Source organism: Primulina tabacum, chromosome 9 (genome assembly GCF_025594145.1).
Source record: "Primulina tabacum isolate GXHZ01 chromosome 9, ASM2559414v2, whole genome shotgun sequence".
In the NCBI taxonomy this organism is placed as follows: domain Eukaryota; kingdom Viridiplantae; phylum Streptophyta; class Magnoliopsida; order Lamiales; family Gesneriaceae; genus Primulina; species Primulina tabacum.
This window is the reverse complement of record NC_134558.1, coordinates 30,755,635-30,773,297: the sequence shown is the minus strand read 5'-3', so window position 1 is coordinate 30,773,297 and position 17,663 is coordinate 30,755,635. Positions and strand designations below refer to the sequence as shown.

The 17,663-nt window shown below is 36.1% G+C and overlaps 1 protein-coding gene across 1 annotated transcript; it reads left to right on the top strand.

The window, feature by feature from the left end:
* Positions 1 to 14,077: 14,077 nt before the first annotated feature.
* Positions 14,078 to 16,367, top strand: LOC142556530 (aluminum-activated malate transporter 2-like). The gene is made up of 6 exons (XM_075667988.1): positions 14,078 to 14,392; positions 14,571 to 14,711; positions 14,795 to 15,067; positions 15,199 to 15,305; positions 15,490 to 15,633; positions 15,790 to 16,367. The coding sequence occupies exons 1-6, from the start codon at positions 14,104 to 14,106 to the stop codon at positions 16,204 to 16,206; spliced, it is 1,371 nt and encodes a 456-aa protein (XP_075524103.1). The 5' UTR covers positions 14,078 to 14,103; the 3' UTR covers positions 16,207 to 16,367.
* The last annotated feature ends 1,296 nt before the right edge of the window (positions 16,368 to 17,663 follow it).

Sequence of the window (17,663 nt, the reverse complement as noted above, 5' to 3'; positions counted from 1 at the left end):
GTGCTACCAAATTCTTCCGTGACCGCTTCTCTAAAGAAATCACTCGCACGACAGAATCTTTGGCTAAGCTGAATGTTGAAACCAGTATCTTCAGACAGTTTGTTTTCGCAAGTCAAAGCAACATCTTGCTCGGTCAAGCTGAGATAACTAAAGCAGGCTCTGATCATGATTCATCTATTCTCTCAGTCTCCAACAACGTTGCAGCTATAGATTCGAAGCTCGAACTTATTGATGCCGAGATTGAGTCTCAATCTCAATCTCTTCATGCTCTTAATGAACGAGTTTCCAATCAAGCACCATATCTGAAGATGCTGAATAATGGAATTCATACTCTTACTGGTCGGGTGGATGACTTGCTCTCTCGAATTCTGGCTAGTGATGCCAAAAAAAGGGAATCAGAAGACAGAATTGGAGATGACAGACCTTCAGAAGGCAGAACAGGAGATGACAGACATCATGCAGAGTCATCTTTCAGAAATGAAGATCCTCAAAACGAGGAAACTGTTTTCAGAGATTGGCACTGGCGATTAAACTCTTTTGTTTAAATTGCTTATCAATTATCTTGTTATATACTCTATCTGCTTTCGTTAAAATTGTTTTACTAACATCTAGGTTTTGGCATCACCACAAAAGAGAAAATTGTTAGACTTAATTTAATTGTGGTGATGAGAGTCAAAACCAGCAGGCCGTTATAGTAAAAATAGAAGACAACATAAATAGCAGAAGCATCCGTATCGCTAAAATAAAAGCAGTACTTATCGAATACTGAACGGCTTGTAAAAGCAGAAGCAGAACTTAACATCTTTCGTTTTATCGTTACAAGTCTTAAATGTTACCGTTACTTTACCTAGTACTAGTATTAATTACACCATTTAATGTTGTACGAAGTCATTTAACACGCCTTACTAGTTTTGGTATAAAACAAAGACTGATTATTCTGAAGCTTTCCGCAGGACCCTTTTTCGGTGATCAAGCTGATTCACTCAGAGTCAAAGAAGTCATTTTGTTTATAGACGTTGGATTCAAGGTTTCTATATATAAAAAGGATCGATCCAATATAGATAGTAACGATCATTATTATCAAGGAACACGTTTTTCTATCCAACGTTGTTTTGAGCAATGAAGAACTACTCTTTATCTTCAAGCTCAAATATACAGAAAAGCAGCACACTCTTTATAACAAATATATGATCTTCTGAGATCATCTTGTGTTGCTGTTCCGTTATCTCTTCACAAGATATTCGCTTCATTATATCTTATTGAGAAGAGTTTGTAATCTGGAAAAGAGTCTTTTCCAGAACCTTGTTGTGTTCATTATTTTGTGTTGTGAAACTAAGAGTTTCAGTAGGCGAGGGGTAAGTCCTACTGAAGTGGGTGTGTACAAGAGTTGTACTGTAAAAACCAAACTCTTTTAGTGATACCTTCTTATTAAGAAGAAGGGGAGACGTAGAAGATTTCATCTTCGAACTTTCAGAAACAACTACTGTCTACTGCCTACTGTTTTATTGATTTCACCTCAAACCATCATATCGTTTCCGCACAAGTTATTGTGATATGCTCGAAATATATTCGAACAAGATAAAATATAATCTCCAACAAGATTCTAGCACCTTTGCAAAAACGTCCAAGAAAGAAACGAGTTTATTCACCTCCCTCTAAACTCTATATCAATTTCCAACATTTGATATTTATTCTCGTTTTACGAAAATAATCAAGTCAAATTACTATATGAGTCCATTTTAACTTAACGTCAACCAGTCCAAAGCATAATTTTCTAACACATATGAGATACACAGGACATCACAATGTCGGTTCAATTCATGAAAAGACACTTTTTTCCATAAATGTACGAAATAAAACCACATGTAGTTAAGTCATGCATGCTTAATTTGTGGTTCCCTTAAAGCAATCAATGTGCTGTGAATCCACTAATTGAGTGGCGCATTACTGCACTCCACAAAAGACAACTGATTTGAAATGCTTCAAAATAATTGATTCCAACTCTCTGTCTCCGTTGTCGACAACCGTGTACGTGTGATCTTCCATGTGAATGTATATATAACTTTTTCACACATATTAAAAAACTATTTGAAAAAAATAAGATAAAAAATTCTTACATTACTCATATTTAATCCATTTATAAAAATTATTATACTTTTCAACGTTTCTAATACTTGATAGAGGTAATATTAGTAAAAAAAAATATTAAATATAGAAACGTGATTATATAATTGAGAAAACCAAAAAAGAATAAAATATATATGAGTAGGTCTCTTGTGAGATGGTCTCACGAATCTTTATCTGTAAGACGGGTTAACCCTACCGATATTCATAATAAAAAGTAATACTCTTAGCATAAAAAATAATACTTTTTAATGGATGACCCAAATAAGATATCCGTCTCACAGAATATGACCTGACACAAACTTTTGCCAATATTATATATATAACTGAGACGGGAGAGTATAAGTTATGACTATAATGGTCGCTATCATTTTTCATTTATTTAATACATTATACATGACATAATCCTTCACTCAATGAGTCGATGCATCTTGTTATTAGTGTTCTCTACGGAGCAAACTAAGGAACGATTAAGCAAGATTAAATGTAAAAGGCAAGTAAAACATGATGATTTTATCATAAAACTGTTATAGACAAACTTAATATGGAAAAAAAATAAAACGTGTCTTCCCAAGGCAAAAATATTAGCGCATTCATATTTCCCAGTATAAAATTTATGGGTTAGTCTTAAATTTATTATGTTTGTTTATTAATTTTTCTATTATGTGATACGAGATAATTCAAATTATATTTGTCTAATAGTTATACAATCTACTGTGTTTAACCAATGGATCAAAGACCATGTAACAATCAATATGGACTTATATGTTCGTGATGCTCCGGAAAGAACTCGCGTCATCCTCGGACTCGGACATATAAAAGAAATCGGGAGCATGGAGCTACCAGGGGGAGAACCAGTCTGGATAAAGAAAGTGTTCTTATATAAACCATCCATGTGTATGCTACAACTAGGGAAGCCGATTAGACCAGCACATACTCATACAATCCTGGGCTAGCTTCCAGAATAGTACGAGCAGTGTAAGGAGGCTATGATAATGAATCTGGGACCCCTGTACCCTCACATCATGACTGATGCCCAAGTATCTCGGGACATGCATCGACTTTGGGCTCACAAGTATGGATCGATATGCCTCGAAATCAGTAATATATCAAACAATGTGACAAGACTAGAAGCAATATGAGTTGTCAGTCACAACAGTGTCAAAGGGCATGACGTGGGAAACCGTCTGATCATGAGGAATAGTAGGGCACACAAAACAATGTCATCATTACTTTTTCTCCAATAAATACTCAGGTTTGCTCGATAATTTAGGATATATATTTGTTCACTCAACATTTTTTACAAGCGCTCACTATATACTCCCTATATCACACATTCCTATATATGAATATTTGACTGACTTGAGTTTCGGAGTGGCTATGACGAAAAATATTCTGGTGTCCCACTAACGTTCTTTGCTTTCCAAGTGTTCAGAACACTCGGCCCGGGAACCCTCTGTCAGATTTCCAGCACTCCCAGGAAAGGAACATAACCCAACCCGATAAATTATCTACCCAGCTCACCCAATTTACCATGATTTATTATTGACGTTGTCTGTGGGAAATAAGATCTATAGACGTAGATATGGTTTTCATTCAAAAATCAACTTGAAGGGATGATTCCCGAAGGGAGACCATGGAGTCAGAGGTCCCCCGAGGAAATTCGCCCACAACAAAATTTTATCATCAATTTAGAGCAGCTGACCTAGTGTAGAGTACTGGCCATAGTATAAAACCATGGGGTACCTGGGGTCTCGATCTTTGTTTTGGAGGGAGCACGAACTTTGCCCTTACCCTTCTCCTGGGCATTAGAAATCTCGACAGCCTAGTGGAAAATTTTGAATTTTCGGGACTTCTTGGAAAAAAGGGCGATTGCTGATTTCTTAGAGGTAATGGGGGATAAAGGAGCATGAGACCTAGTGGGGGTAGAGTCTAAGTGAAACGTGGTAGACTCTAGGTCCGAGGAGCCAAGAGCTTTGGCACCCGAAGTGGAGGAGGTAGAGTTTGACATGTTTAGAAGGAAAAAGACTTAAGAGAACGAAGAAGAGGAATATGTAGCCGGAATTTAGGAAACAGATTCGCCGGAATCACGTGAGCAAGAGAACAAGAACGCGAGAATGGAAAAATGTGAAATGAGTTAAGAAGATTAGTATTTATAAGCTGGAGAAGAGCGATCCTAGCCGTTGTTCTCGAAGAAAATGGACGGGCAAGATACACCTCGGAAATTGAGCTGGGTCACCCGAGAAGACGAAAATTTGGGTAATGAATACAAAGCAGTGTCTGTGACATTTCTGTTTTTTCGACCATTAGGGCTTACGTCATATTTCCATCAGCCCTAACCTGCCTAAAATTCAAAAAATAATTGATTGCCCACTCATGTCTAATCTGACCATTCGGGCTCGCAAGCAGGATTCTAACTAAAATATATAAGGTGGGAGTGGTGATGCCCCAGAAAGAGCCTGGGTAATCCTCGGACTCAGGCGGAGTAAAGAGATCGGGGGCCTTGAGCTATAGGGGGAGAAACAGCCTGGGTAAAGAAATTGATCTTATGTAAACCATCTCCGATAATGCAACAACTAGGGAAGTCGATTAGACCACCACATACTCATAAAGCTTGGGCTCCCAGATTATTCTGTGCTGTGTAAAGAGGCTATGATAATGAATTTGGGACCCTGTCTGAATATTCACATAATGACCACTGCCTGAGACTTTGGGACTAAAAGTATGGATCACCATGCCTCAAAATCATTACTATATCAATCAACACACGTGGGACGATGTAACAAGAGTAGAAGCAGTATGAGTTGTCAGTCGCAACAATGTCAGAGGGTAGGGTGTGGGTAACTGTCTGATCATGAGGAGTAGCTGGGCACTGGAAACAAGGTCATCATTATCTCTTCTCTATGAATATTCAGGTTTACTTGATCATTTAGGATATATATTTTTTCACTCAACAGTTTTTCACAAGCACTCACTATACTATCTATATCACACTTTCTTCTGTGTGAATATCTGACTGATTTGAGCGTCGGAGTGGCTACGCTAAAAAATCTTCCGGTGCCCCGCTAACGTTATGTGCTTTCCAAGTGTGCAGACACTCAACTTGGGAACCAGCTTCCGGATTTCCAACAGTACCAGGAAATGAACACATCCCCGACCCTTTAAATTGTTCACCCAACTCACCCAATCTATATGGGCTTATTATGTGTATTTGCAAATATGAATGCAGAACTTAATCCATAACAATCAAGAACTCAGAGGCACGAAGGATTATGTGGTTCAGCCTTAAGGCCTACATCCACGAGAGAACATCAACTTATTTTTTATTGATGACAAGTTTACAAGAAAAAAATCATTTACACAGATGAATCGATACACCTCGAGAAACTCTTATTTACAAGTTTCTCTCATATTTCTAGCTTTGTTCTTTCAATCTTTCTTCTGGCGTATTTTTGGAGTCTTGTAAAAAACAAACGTAAGCTTTCCTCTCTGTCCAGGAGCTTTTAGACTCTCACTTGTATTGTGAGTAACTAGTCTTTTTTCCTTCATATCCACATAGCCATCTTTTTTGTCAATCTAGTTGGAACTACCATTGACTCACTTGTCATGTCACTTGCTGCTTCAACTCGTATAACCCACAGATTTGCTATGTCCATAAGTGTTCTTTTCTTTGGTAGACACTAGACAACAACCTCCATCTTTTCTTCCAAAGATAGCTTATTTTCCAATCCTTCTTTTGGGCTACTCTAACTCCACTACATTAACTAAGTTCAAGAAAATGCTTAATCTTAGCTTGAGGTAGTGCTTTTTTTCATTATATCCACATGATTCTCATGTATTGAAATTTTTACACCTTAATCTGTCATTTTGATATCATATATTTCACAAAGTGTAACTTGATATCAATGTGCTTACATCTTTCATGAAAAACTTGGTGCTTTGCTAGATGTGTAACACCTTGACTGTCACAATGAACTACAACTTGTTCTTGCACAATCCCAAATTTTTCCAGAACTCTTTTGAACCACATTGCTTCCTTAACTCCTTCGATGAGAGCTATGTACTCTGCCTCTGTTGTAAACAAGGCCACCATATATTTTTGAGATGCTTTCCTGCTAATAGAAGTTCCATAGAGAGTAAATATAAAAACAGTTAGTGATTTCCAAGTGTCTAGATTACCAGAATAATTCGAGTCCACGAAGCCATCCAACGGTTGATCCCTCTCATCCTGTCTTCTGAACATTAGTCCCAGATTTGATGACCCTTTCCAATACATCACCATCAACTTCAATGCTTCCCAGTGTAACTCTCTTGGATTGGCTATGAACCTTGACTCTACACTCATAGAATATACAAGATATAGTCCGCTACACACCATGATATACATAATACTTCCCACACCATTAGCATATGGTCTAGTCTTCATGATTTCTTTCTCAGACTTACTTGTTGGTGATTGATCAATTGAAAATCTTTGCCCTATTGGAGTATTCACTTCTTTTGATTCATGAATTCTAGACCTTTGAAGCACCGTTATGATATATTTGACTTGAGTTGGAATAAGGTCCCTTAAATCCTGTTCATTTTAATATTCATCCCAAGTATTCTCATTGTTTCTCCTAGTTTCTTCATCTCAAATTATGAGCTTAACTTTCTTTTGAGAGCTAGCACGTCAGTTGTAATTTTTCTTAAACTAGCATACCACCAACATATAGGAATATGAAGATCTTGGGTTGTTCTCTGTCATTTCTCAAGTATTCAGAGATGTCAAAATCGCTCATTTTACAATGGATTTGTGTCATAAATCATCAAATCTCTTATACCATTGTCTAGGACTTTGTTAGAATATATAGATTTCTTCAACAAAAACATTTTATCTTTATTGTTAGTTGTTATGAAACCTCAAGTTGATCCATGAATATGGTTTCTTTTAAGTTTTCGTGGAGGAATTTGGTTTTAACATTAAGTTGCTCCAACTCTAGTTTCAACTAAGTGACTAAGGCCAACATTAATTTGATAGATTCATGTTTAACAACAGAAAATAGATTTAATTGAAATCAACATCTTCTATTTGTGTAAATCTCTTGGCCACTTGCCTGGCTTTGTATTTCACCTCACACTGCTATGATCCAATGTCTTTGAGCTTGAATATCAATTTACATCCCACCACTCTTTGACCTTTTGGTTTAGTAACCAGTTCGCAGGTGTTAGTTTTCCTTAATGAACTCATTTATTCATTTATGGCTTCCAGCCATTTGTTCTTTTGTTTGTTTACTCTTCATAACTTTTTTATATGATGCTGGTTCAGGAGACTATAAGTTCAGCTATTGTTAGAACAAAAAAATCATTTCAGCTTGTATAAATAGTCGTGATAGTCTTATTTCTCTATCTTTTTTGTCCCTGGTTAGCATATAGGAGCTAACATAATCTCTTGAGATTGTTTCTTGTTCACCACGACTCATGTCCTGTTCAGTTTCAGTGAACTTGAGAGTTTCATCTTTGATATACCTTGAGTTGTCTGCCCAACTTGTGTTTATTTGCAGTGATTTTCTAGCACCTGTGAGGTGCCCATATATAGTGAATTTCCCATCATCAGTTCATCAAAGGTGATATCTTCGGAAGGCCAACATTCAACAACACGGATCTAACTCTTTCAAATAAAGTTCGATTCATGCGTTCTGATAGCCCATTTTGTTGAGGCATTCCAAAAATAGTCATGTGCCTAGAGATGCGTTTCTGTTTTGCAAAGTTGATTGAACATCTCAGGACAATATTCCAGTCCATTGTCTGTTTAGAGATGCTTGAGTTTCATATCCAACTGATTTTTATACAAGACCAACCATTACTTAAACTTGGTAAAAGCTCCATCCTTTGTTTTCAGTACATAGACGAAAACTCTCCTTGAGTAGTCATCCTCAATGGTCGTGAAATAATTTCCACCTCTGTGTGTGGTTGTTCTTGAGGGACCCCAAATTTCTAAGTGAACATACTCAAAGGGACTTGAAGCAGTGTGTTTTCAATATCCAAATTTTACTCTCTTTGACTTTCCTAATATGCAATATTCACATGTGTCCATCCCTTCAGTGCTATCTCCACACAACAACTTCTGGTTGGATAACTCCATCAATCCTCTTTCACTTAAATGACGAAGTCTTAGGTGTCAAAACTAGGTCTTATTGGCTTTGTGTTTTGCAGTAGCAGATCCTCCCATCACTATGCTTCCAAGTAAAATGCACATGAAGTTCTTTATCACAACTTTCATTATCAACAATGATCCTTTGAGCACTTTCAATTTTCCATTTTCACATTTAAATGAGTGGCCAATCAATTCCAGAGTGCCTAGTTAGATTAATTTTCTTTTAAGATCATGTACATATCTAACATGTTGTAAGATTTTGTAGGAGGTATCATCCATCCTCAGTCTGATAGAGTCTAATCCTCTCGCTTTTTAAGATTTGGCATTGCCTAGTATAACAAGTCTCTGGTCTGATTCATGGAAGGATTCAAACCATGATCTTGTGGGACATATATGAAATGTGAATCCACAATCTAAAATTCATTCATTTGAAGTCTCATGGTCTGATATGGTCAGTTATTCTATTGAGTCATATCTATCTGATGCCACAAAGGCTTCTCCATCATCTTTATCTCTATCTTGATATTTCTTTCTTCTTTCAGGGCAATACTTTTTGAAGTTACCTTCATTTTTGCACAAGAAACACTTGTATTTTGTTTGACACTTGAATCTTAATCGCTTCTTGGTTCTTTTCTCTTGCCTTTATCATATTTCCCTCTTGTATTGAAACTTTCACCATGTGTTTGGCCATTCGAGTGCATGCATTTTGTGACTCTTTGGCCCTTATTGCAGATTAATGTAGTTCCTCTAAAGAGATCGATTGATCTCTATCATAGAGTAGTGCATCTATGAAATTGTTGTATGATCTTGGGAGTGATTTTACCAAGATCAATGCCTAATCCACTTCTTCCAATTTAACTTCAATATTTTCCAAGTCATCTAAGATTTTAATAAAATAATCAATAGCTCGGTGATGCTCCTTTCATCAATAATCTTGAATGAGTATAGGTTCTGTTACATATAGAGTCGATTGGCTAATTATTTTGTCATATATAGAGACTCAAGTTTAGTCCACATAGCTGCTGCTGATGTCTCTCTGGAAACTTCACGTCGAGGTATATCACCAAGACAATATAATTGCGATTTGTGCCTTTGCTAGATTCTGAATCTTTTATTTTGAATCTTCTATCATGGTTTATATTTACCTTTCAATGCTACCACCAGACCTCGTCGTATAAATATTGCACGCATTTTTATTCTCCATTGAACAAAATCATTCTTCACAAGGAAATTTTCAGTGTCTAATTTCATTGATCTCGCTTTCTTGATCGAGATTGGATCATGGCTTCGATTCCCACGGACGACGTCAATTTTTAAATAGTTATACAATCTATTCTAATTAACCAGATGGATAAAGACCATGCTACAATCAATGTGCACTAATAAATATTTGCCAATATGAATGTAAAATTTAATCAATAAATTATGAACTCAGAGGCACGAAGAATTACGTGGTTCATCCGTAATGCCTACATCTACGGGAGAACAACCACTTATCTTTTATTGATCACAAGTTTACAAGAAAGAATCCTTTAAACAAATGAATCGATACACCTCCAAAAACTCTGATTTACAAGTTTCTCTCATATCTCTCATTTTGTTCTTACATTCTTTCTTCTAGTGTATTTTGGACTCTTGTTGTGAAAAAACACCGCGGTCATTCCTCTCAGTCTAGTAGCTTTTATACTCTAACTTGTATTGCTAGTAGCAAGCTTCTTTCCTTCCTTCCTTCCACATAGCCATTTTTTAGTTCAATCCGATTGTAACTGCTATTGACTCACTTGTCAAGTCGCTTTTAACTCATGTAATCCACGGATTTGCTATGTCCAAAAGTGTTCCTCTCTATGGTAGACATTCAACAACAATCTTCACCTTGTCTTCCAAAGATAGGTTGTTCTCCAATCCCCCTTTCGGGCTACTCTGACTCCACTACATTAACTAAGTTGAAGCAATGTTTAATAATTAACTTCGATTCTTAATCATATTTTGTACTTTTTATTAAGATCATGGACTTGGACTTAACTCTACCCCAAAACCTAGTTCAAGGAAGAAAATAATTCAAGTTCATATATACAAATATCAAGAACTTAATCTAACCGATATGAACATCAAACACACCTCCTTACGCCCAGTAATGAAACTATTGGAGTGTAAAGTTTACAAAACAATAGCCATGAGTGGCCTATAAGAGCAGTCCAATACATAATAGTGAACATGGGTTAGTCCAAACATAATAATAGTTACCAAAGCAGTAGTGGAATGGCACCATACGAAGCTCTGTATGGACGAAAGTGTCGATCACCACTGTATTGGGATGAAGTAGGGGAAAAAGCCATCGTTGGACCCGAACTAATCCAAGAAACAGTGGATAAAGTTGCTGTGATTAAGGAGAGATTGAAAACTGCACAAGATCGATAGAAAAGCTGGGCTGACTTGAAAAGAAGACCAGTGGAATTTGAAGTTGGAGAAAAGGCATATGTGAAAGTGTTACCCATGAAGGGTGTAATCCGATTCAATAAGGCTGGAAAACTGAATCCCAGATATGTCGGACCATTTGAAATTCTTGAGAAAGTGGGAACACTTGCTTATAGATTAGCACTTCCACCCGACATGTCAAGAATTCACAATGTATTCCACGTCTCGCAGCTGAGGAGATATATTTCTAATCCAAAGTCACATTCTGGAAGCTGGACCACTTCTGGTCGAGGGAAATCTAAATGAAGAACTGGAGTATGAAAAAATTCCGATTCGAATTGTGGATAACAAAGACCAAGTACTGAGGCGACGAACTATCCCATATGCCAAAGTACAATGGTCCAACCACACCGAAAGAGAAGCTACTTGGGAGTTGAAAGAAAGGATGCGAACACAATACCCTTATCTCTTTGAGGACCATGTATAACCAAGTTTCGAGGACGAAACTTTTCATAAGAAGGGAGGGATGTGAGAACCTGAATTTCCAGCAGATGCTAATATTTCAGAAGTTGATATTTTTCAAGCAGACATGTATTTTTCCAGCAGACAGGTATTGTTCAGCATACAGAATCCAGCAGCAGAAGAGTTCAGTAGCGAGATTCCAGCAGATAGCTACTGATTCTGCTTATGACTTGTAACTGAAGCATTTATCATGTATTATAGGCTGTAATGACACATAATGGCAGATTATGGCCATTTATTTGGGAGGATAACAGTCGAAAATTTACCTATAAATAACACCCTTAAATCTCTGAATTGGTGTTACACAAATCTTGAGTATCACTTGAAAATTCGAGTTAAGAGAGCACCTTTGTTAAAGCAGAAAAATCCAGTAGCAAGAACAACCAGATTTCAGACTTCCACCAAAATTCCTAGCAAATTACTGTAAGTGGGCTTATGTATAAATATCTTGAATCCAATTTAATGATTTATGTTTTAATGAAAAGTTTCTGTATGTTCGATTTCTTATATATGATTTTTGAAGCACTGAAACTTAGTGAACTAATGGTAGGAATATATATTCTGAACATTACTGATTACCGATTATTGGCCTCACCCCTTAGAGGAGAGAACATATAGGGGACTGATATCAGTTTAGCCATGAAATTCACGAACGTGCTCAGTGCTTACTTGTTAAATTTCTAATTACTGATTACTGAATACTGATTACTGATTTCGGAATACTGAATACTGATTTTTGTTATGAAAATAAGAATTTCTGTATATTATTCATATTACTGTGTTCTGTTTGAAAATGATTTCGAAAAGTGGGAGTTATTCCCGTCTCCGCTTACTGAGTGACAACCATATCACTCACCCACCAAATCCATCTCAGATAAGAGCGAGGAAGAATTGTTAGAAGAAGAAGAACAACATCAGTTCTGGGGCTGGTGAAGAAGACTGTTATTTTTCTCAGTTCTGATTTATGTAATAAGATTACGCTGCATCTGTTAAGACAGTATTATGTTCGATTTTACATTTCCGCTGTAAAACATTTGAGTTTGTAGCAGACATTGAGTTATTCAGTATTATGAATAAAAGACTGGTTTCTGAATTTTGTACTTCTGAGGCTTGTTGTTTTCGAATGTAAATTTGAGAGCAACGTCGGTGTCAACCAACCCCCGTCCCGAGACGTGACACTCTATCCCAAAATCTAGTTCAAGGAAGAAAATAATTCAAGTTCATATATACAAATATAAAGAACTTAATCTAACCGATGTGGACATCAAACACACCTCCTTACGCCTAGTAATGAAACTATTGGAGTGTAAAGTTTACCAAACAATAGTCATGAGTGGCCTATAAGAGCAGTCCAATACATAATAATGAACATGGGTTAGTCCAAACATAATGGTGAATCTGGGCTCTTATGAGTCACTCATTAATCTCTTGTAAACTTTATGTCTCAGTTGTTCATTTCTGGGTTGGAAGGTGGGTTTGTTAGATGTCTCACGTCGGTTGAATTAAGTTCTTGGGAATTGTATATATGAACTCGAACTCTCATCCCTCTTGAACTAGCTTTTGTACGTAGTGGAGTTAAACTCAAGTCTATGATTTTTAACACTTTTTAGTATTTTGTTTGTATTATATTTTATGTTTTGATAAACAATGATCTGTTATATATTACATGCATTTAGTTTATTTAGATAGATGGATGGAACATTGGATCGGGGATATTATGGAGCAGCTAACTTTGTGCACAGGACATGTGAAGTTATACATTATCTAGATCCAATAATAGTTTTAGAAAATTATATAAGTATTTTCAATTTCAAAATCACATTTAATTGTGAACCATATTGCCCCAACTGGTCAAAAGTCGGTAGGCAGCCATGTCCAGCTGCCATCTTCATTGTACACAGATGGTTCGCATAATCCCATCGTTCTAATGCAAAACCGTGTATGGCTATTTTTCTAAAACTAAAATCGAGTTCCTACGTACGGTTCGGTTTTTGGTTTTTAAAATACGAAATTATATGGATGTGGAACCATAACCACAACCATAGAATAATTTTAAATTTTAAGTTCTTGTAAATCACAGACAACAAAGTTAATTTAGATATATATTTTAAAGTTGACCCTTATTGTTTTTTTTAATAAAAAACCAAATATTCATAATATTTTGTAACACAACTATCAAATAGAATTATAATTAAACAAAATTTGTATAGTCATTAATTTTTTCTTGACAACTTAAAATTTATTCCATAAATTTTAATTCAATTCGATTCAGACCATATCCAAACATAAACCAAAACAATCAAAAACCGGAATAAGGTGTTCAGTTTTGGTTCCATCTTTTATTGGGTTGATTCCATCCTACATGTAAAGGCACTATCCCGATGATAGAATCAAGGGCCCAAATTTAGCCACACATACATGTGGTCCACTAATTTTTTTAAAATCACATATGTGTGTGAATCTTGTCCATCCAAACCATGTGGAGTCAATACCCCACATGTAGCATCGAAGCTACCCTTTTATTGAAATGGGAACAGTTGGTTCTACAGACATGTTCAGGAGTGAACTTAGTTACCATAATTCCCATATGCTTACACGGCTAATTGAGAAACATTTAATATGTTTTAGTATAAAGTTTTCATGCGGCGAAAAGTTGCACTAAATTTATATATCAATATTATTTTAAAAATACAAAAACAATCAATATATATATGTATATATATATACAAAAAGCCTTATTTATGGTAGTGAATTTTCCAGGTAGCACGACGACATAGGGCCAACGTATCAAAAGAAAAAAAAAAGCTGTGATTTTGCGCCTTTTCCCACTTATAAATATCCCAAGGATCTTCCATCCCACTCGCTTCCAGCTGGGGTTTAGGCAAACATTAAACAAGAAATTTTCCATGAAAATGGTGTCTGAAAATCAAGAAAACGCTGGATTTATAAAAAATAAATGGAATTTGGTAAAGGGTTTGATAAATAAGCTCGTTAATGCGGTGATCTATGCCGCGAAAGAAGCCAAGAAACTGGCGGAGGACGATCCCAGAAGGGTCGTTCACTCATTTAAAGTGGGATTGGCAATAATTTTAGTATCTTTATTTTATTATTTTGATGATCCAATATACGATGGCTTCGGTGTTTCTGCAATGTGGGCAGTCATAACTGTTGTTGTTGTCTTCGAATTTTCAGTGGGTAAGTTTTTAAAACTCATATCATATTCAATCAACTTTTTACGTATAATCTTTGTTCTGTATAGTTTTGAACAACATTAGTTGTTGGCTTCCTGAATTTGCTCTTGTTTTTTTTATTGAAATCTTGTTCTTGCTTACGCATTTGATATCTGGCAAACTTTTGTGTGATTGAATATCAGGTGCAACACTTGGAAAAGTGGTGAACAGAGGGATTGCAACACTTCTAGGTGGTTCATTAGGGGTGGGAGCACATAGATTAGCATGTTTTTCAGGGGACAAAGTAGAGCCTATTCTCCTAGGTCTCTCTGTCTTATTGATAGGTAAATCGGCCCCCGAAATCTAGCGACTTTCGAGTTTTTGAATCTGAATATTCATTTCATGAATTTGTTTGTTTATTGTGCAGCTGCTGTGGTGACATTTATGAGATTTCATCCTAAGTTGAAGCCAAGATATGATTACGGGTTAATGATTTTCATCCTCACAGTCAGTCTGATATGCGTTTCGGGATACCGGGACGATGAAGTATTAGATATAGCATATATTAGGCTATCCACGGTGTTGATTGGTGGTGCTGCTTCAGTTTTTATTTGTGCATTTATTAGGCCAATTTGGGCTGGTGAAGAACTCCATAATCTCACTGCTGCTAATATCGAAAAGCTTGGGATTTTCTTGGAAGGTGCCTTTTTTTCCTTCTCTTTTCTTTTTTCAATTTTCTTTTCTTCACAATCTGTTTGTCTATTGATATCATTGTTTCATCCTTGTTTTGGAGCTGGAATGATTGATCTTTGAACCTGAATGGAATCACAGGGTTTGCAGGTGAATACTTCAAGTCGTTGGAAAGAAAGGATCAAGAGAAGACATCACTTGCTGAGTATAAGTCTGTTCTGAATTCTAAAGGCACCGAGGAATCATTGGTGAGTTATACAGGTTGATTTAACACAAGAATCAAGATTGTTCTTAATACAAATGGGATTTTTATGCTCTATTTATATCTGAATTCTATCGAAGGAAACGATAGAAAAAGTCGATCCTTTTTGAATTTTGGATGAAACCATAGAGTGATCACTGGTTAACTTTAGTGAGTTTCTGTAACTGCAGGTGAATTTTGCAAAATGGGAGCCGAGGCATGGTAAATTTAGATACCGCCAACCATGGGGTCAATACCTGAAGATTGGTGCAGTTACACGAGAATGTGCATATCGAATCGAAGCACTAAGTGGGTATCTGAACTCAGAGATGCAGGTAAACTAACCTTTTTGTGATTTTCTTTAATCAGCATATAAAGCAACATGATTTATGTGGTTCAGCCATAGAATATATGGATATTTTTCTTCATAATATCAAATCTTATTCTAGATATACTCTTTATTTTTTTAAAGAAGGTGTTGTTTGCTGCAGACGCCAATGGAAATCCGAGCAAAGATACAGGAATTGTGCACGAAAATGAGCACAGAATGTAGTAGTGCTCTAATAGAACTATCAGCTGCAATCAAGAAAATGACTCGGGCAACTCCAGCTGATGCACACATATCTAATGCGAAAAACGCGTCCAAGAATTTGAAATCTTTATTCAAAACCAGCCTTTGGCCTGACTCAGATCTTGTTGACATAATCCCTGCAGTAACTGTTGCTTCACTACTCATAGAAATCGTCTGTTGCACGTCCCAGATCGCGGATTCGGTGCACGAGCTTGCTTCTTTGTCAAAATACAAGTGCCCTGATGATGCAATGAGGCAGAGTCACATTGGGAAGGAGAAAATTTTACCAACTAATGGTATGGAAGTATCCCATAATTTTAGCATTACAGTTGAGTGACTATGAATGGCGAGCCAATGATACTAAAACAAATAATAATTTCTACTACGTAAGAGGCGACATTGTGTATAAAAATGTGAGATTTATTTCAGTTGAGAGAGGATTCATATTTCTTAGTCCCGGTTCATATTTTTTCTCTCAATGAACAGGAACATTACTGAGCCTTGCGCATTTGCTTCTATAAAAAGTTCAATATAATTTGTGGTGTTATTCTATACAAAAAATCAACAATATTTTTATACATTACAGACTCGGTTTTAAAAAAAATCTTACAAAAATAATAATAAAAGGTCAGAAACCGTTCTCTTTGGGGTAATGCTGGGAAGTGAATCGGGTCAAATTTGTAGATAAAACTAAGATTATGAGTTAGAAAATTTACAAGAATTGCATAAAGGTGTTTGCTGAATCAACTGAGTTTTGATGATTTAACAAATTGATAATGAGCTAAACTGAACGTGAGTTAAACTGAAAGTTTTGTAAGTTAAATCCGTTTGAAACTTAACTGATATCTAAGTATACCGAACTGATAGCTGAAGACCAATTGGTCGTAAAATATAATTGAGTTAACCCAAGAAACATTCTCTGAAGAATCAATTAGACTACTCAGAGTTACAAAGCTCAATTATTGGATAAAGTCTTCCGCACAAATAATATCTGAATTGTCAGAAATCTGCGAGCACTGCCTACAATATACGAATTGTCAGTAGGGCCAGTGTAGAACCCGTAAATTAGACTACGTATAAGCCATGCATAATTCTAGTATTTTAAATTAAAATGATTTTATTGCATGAGTATTTAAATGCTTTTCTTTAAAGTTAATTATTTTATGCAGTAGTTTAAATTTTTATCTTTTCAGTGAGGCCGGGCTTGAGTTGGAGTTTTGAGATAAAATTTAAAATTAAGAAAACATTCCCAGAGTTTATTTTAGCTAACTAGTAAGTTAATTTAAGTTATAAGGAGGTTTAAGGAATTATTTAAGTAACTTGAGGTAAGTAGGAAATAAGTTCATTTAGGTTCCATAATTAATGTGTTAATTCACTAAATTATTTAAAGGATATGTAAGGCTCTAAAGGTTTAAAATACACTAACTAAGCAATATTTCCCCTCCATTTATTAACCAAATTTCGGCCACCCCCTTAGTGATGTAGCAATTCTTTGACAACTCACAACCTTTGACCCTTTCCTTGTTATTTATTAGTAGGATAATCCTTTCATTTTGATCACCATTTAGTTAATAATCAACCTATATCTAGCCATGAAGAATCGGTCATTTGCACCCCATCTATCCCTCCAACAATCATTTTTGAATATCCAACCATTTCAAATTCAAAGAGAGCAAGACTTGGTCTTGCCATCCCTTTTATATTGCAACCCCTCCCCTCACTCTCCTAACCATCTCCTCCTCTCCCTCCTCACCGAAATTTGAGAGCAATTCAGTGTACAAACCGTGAGAAAGT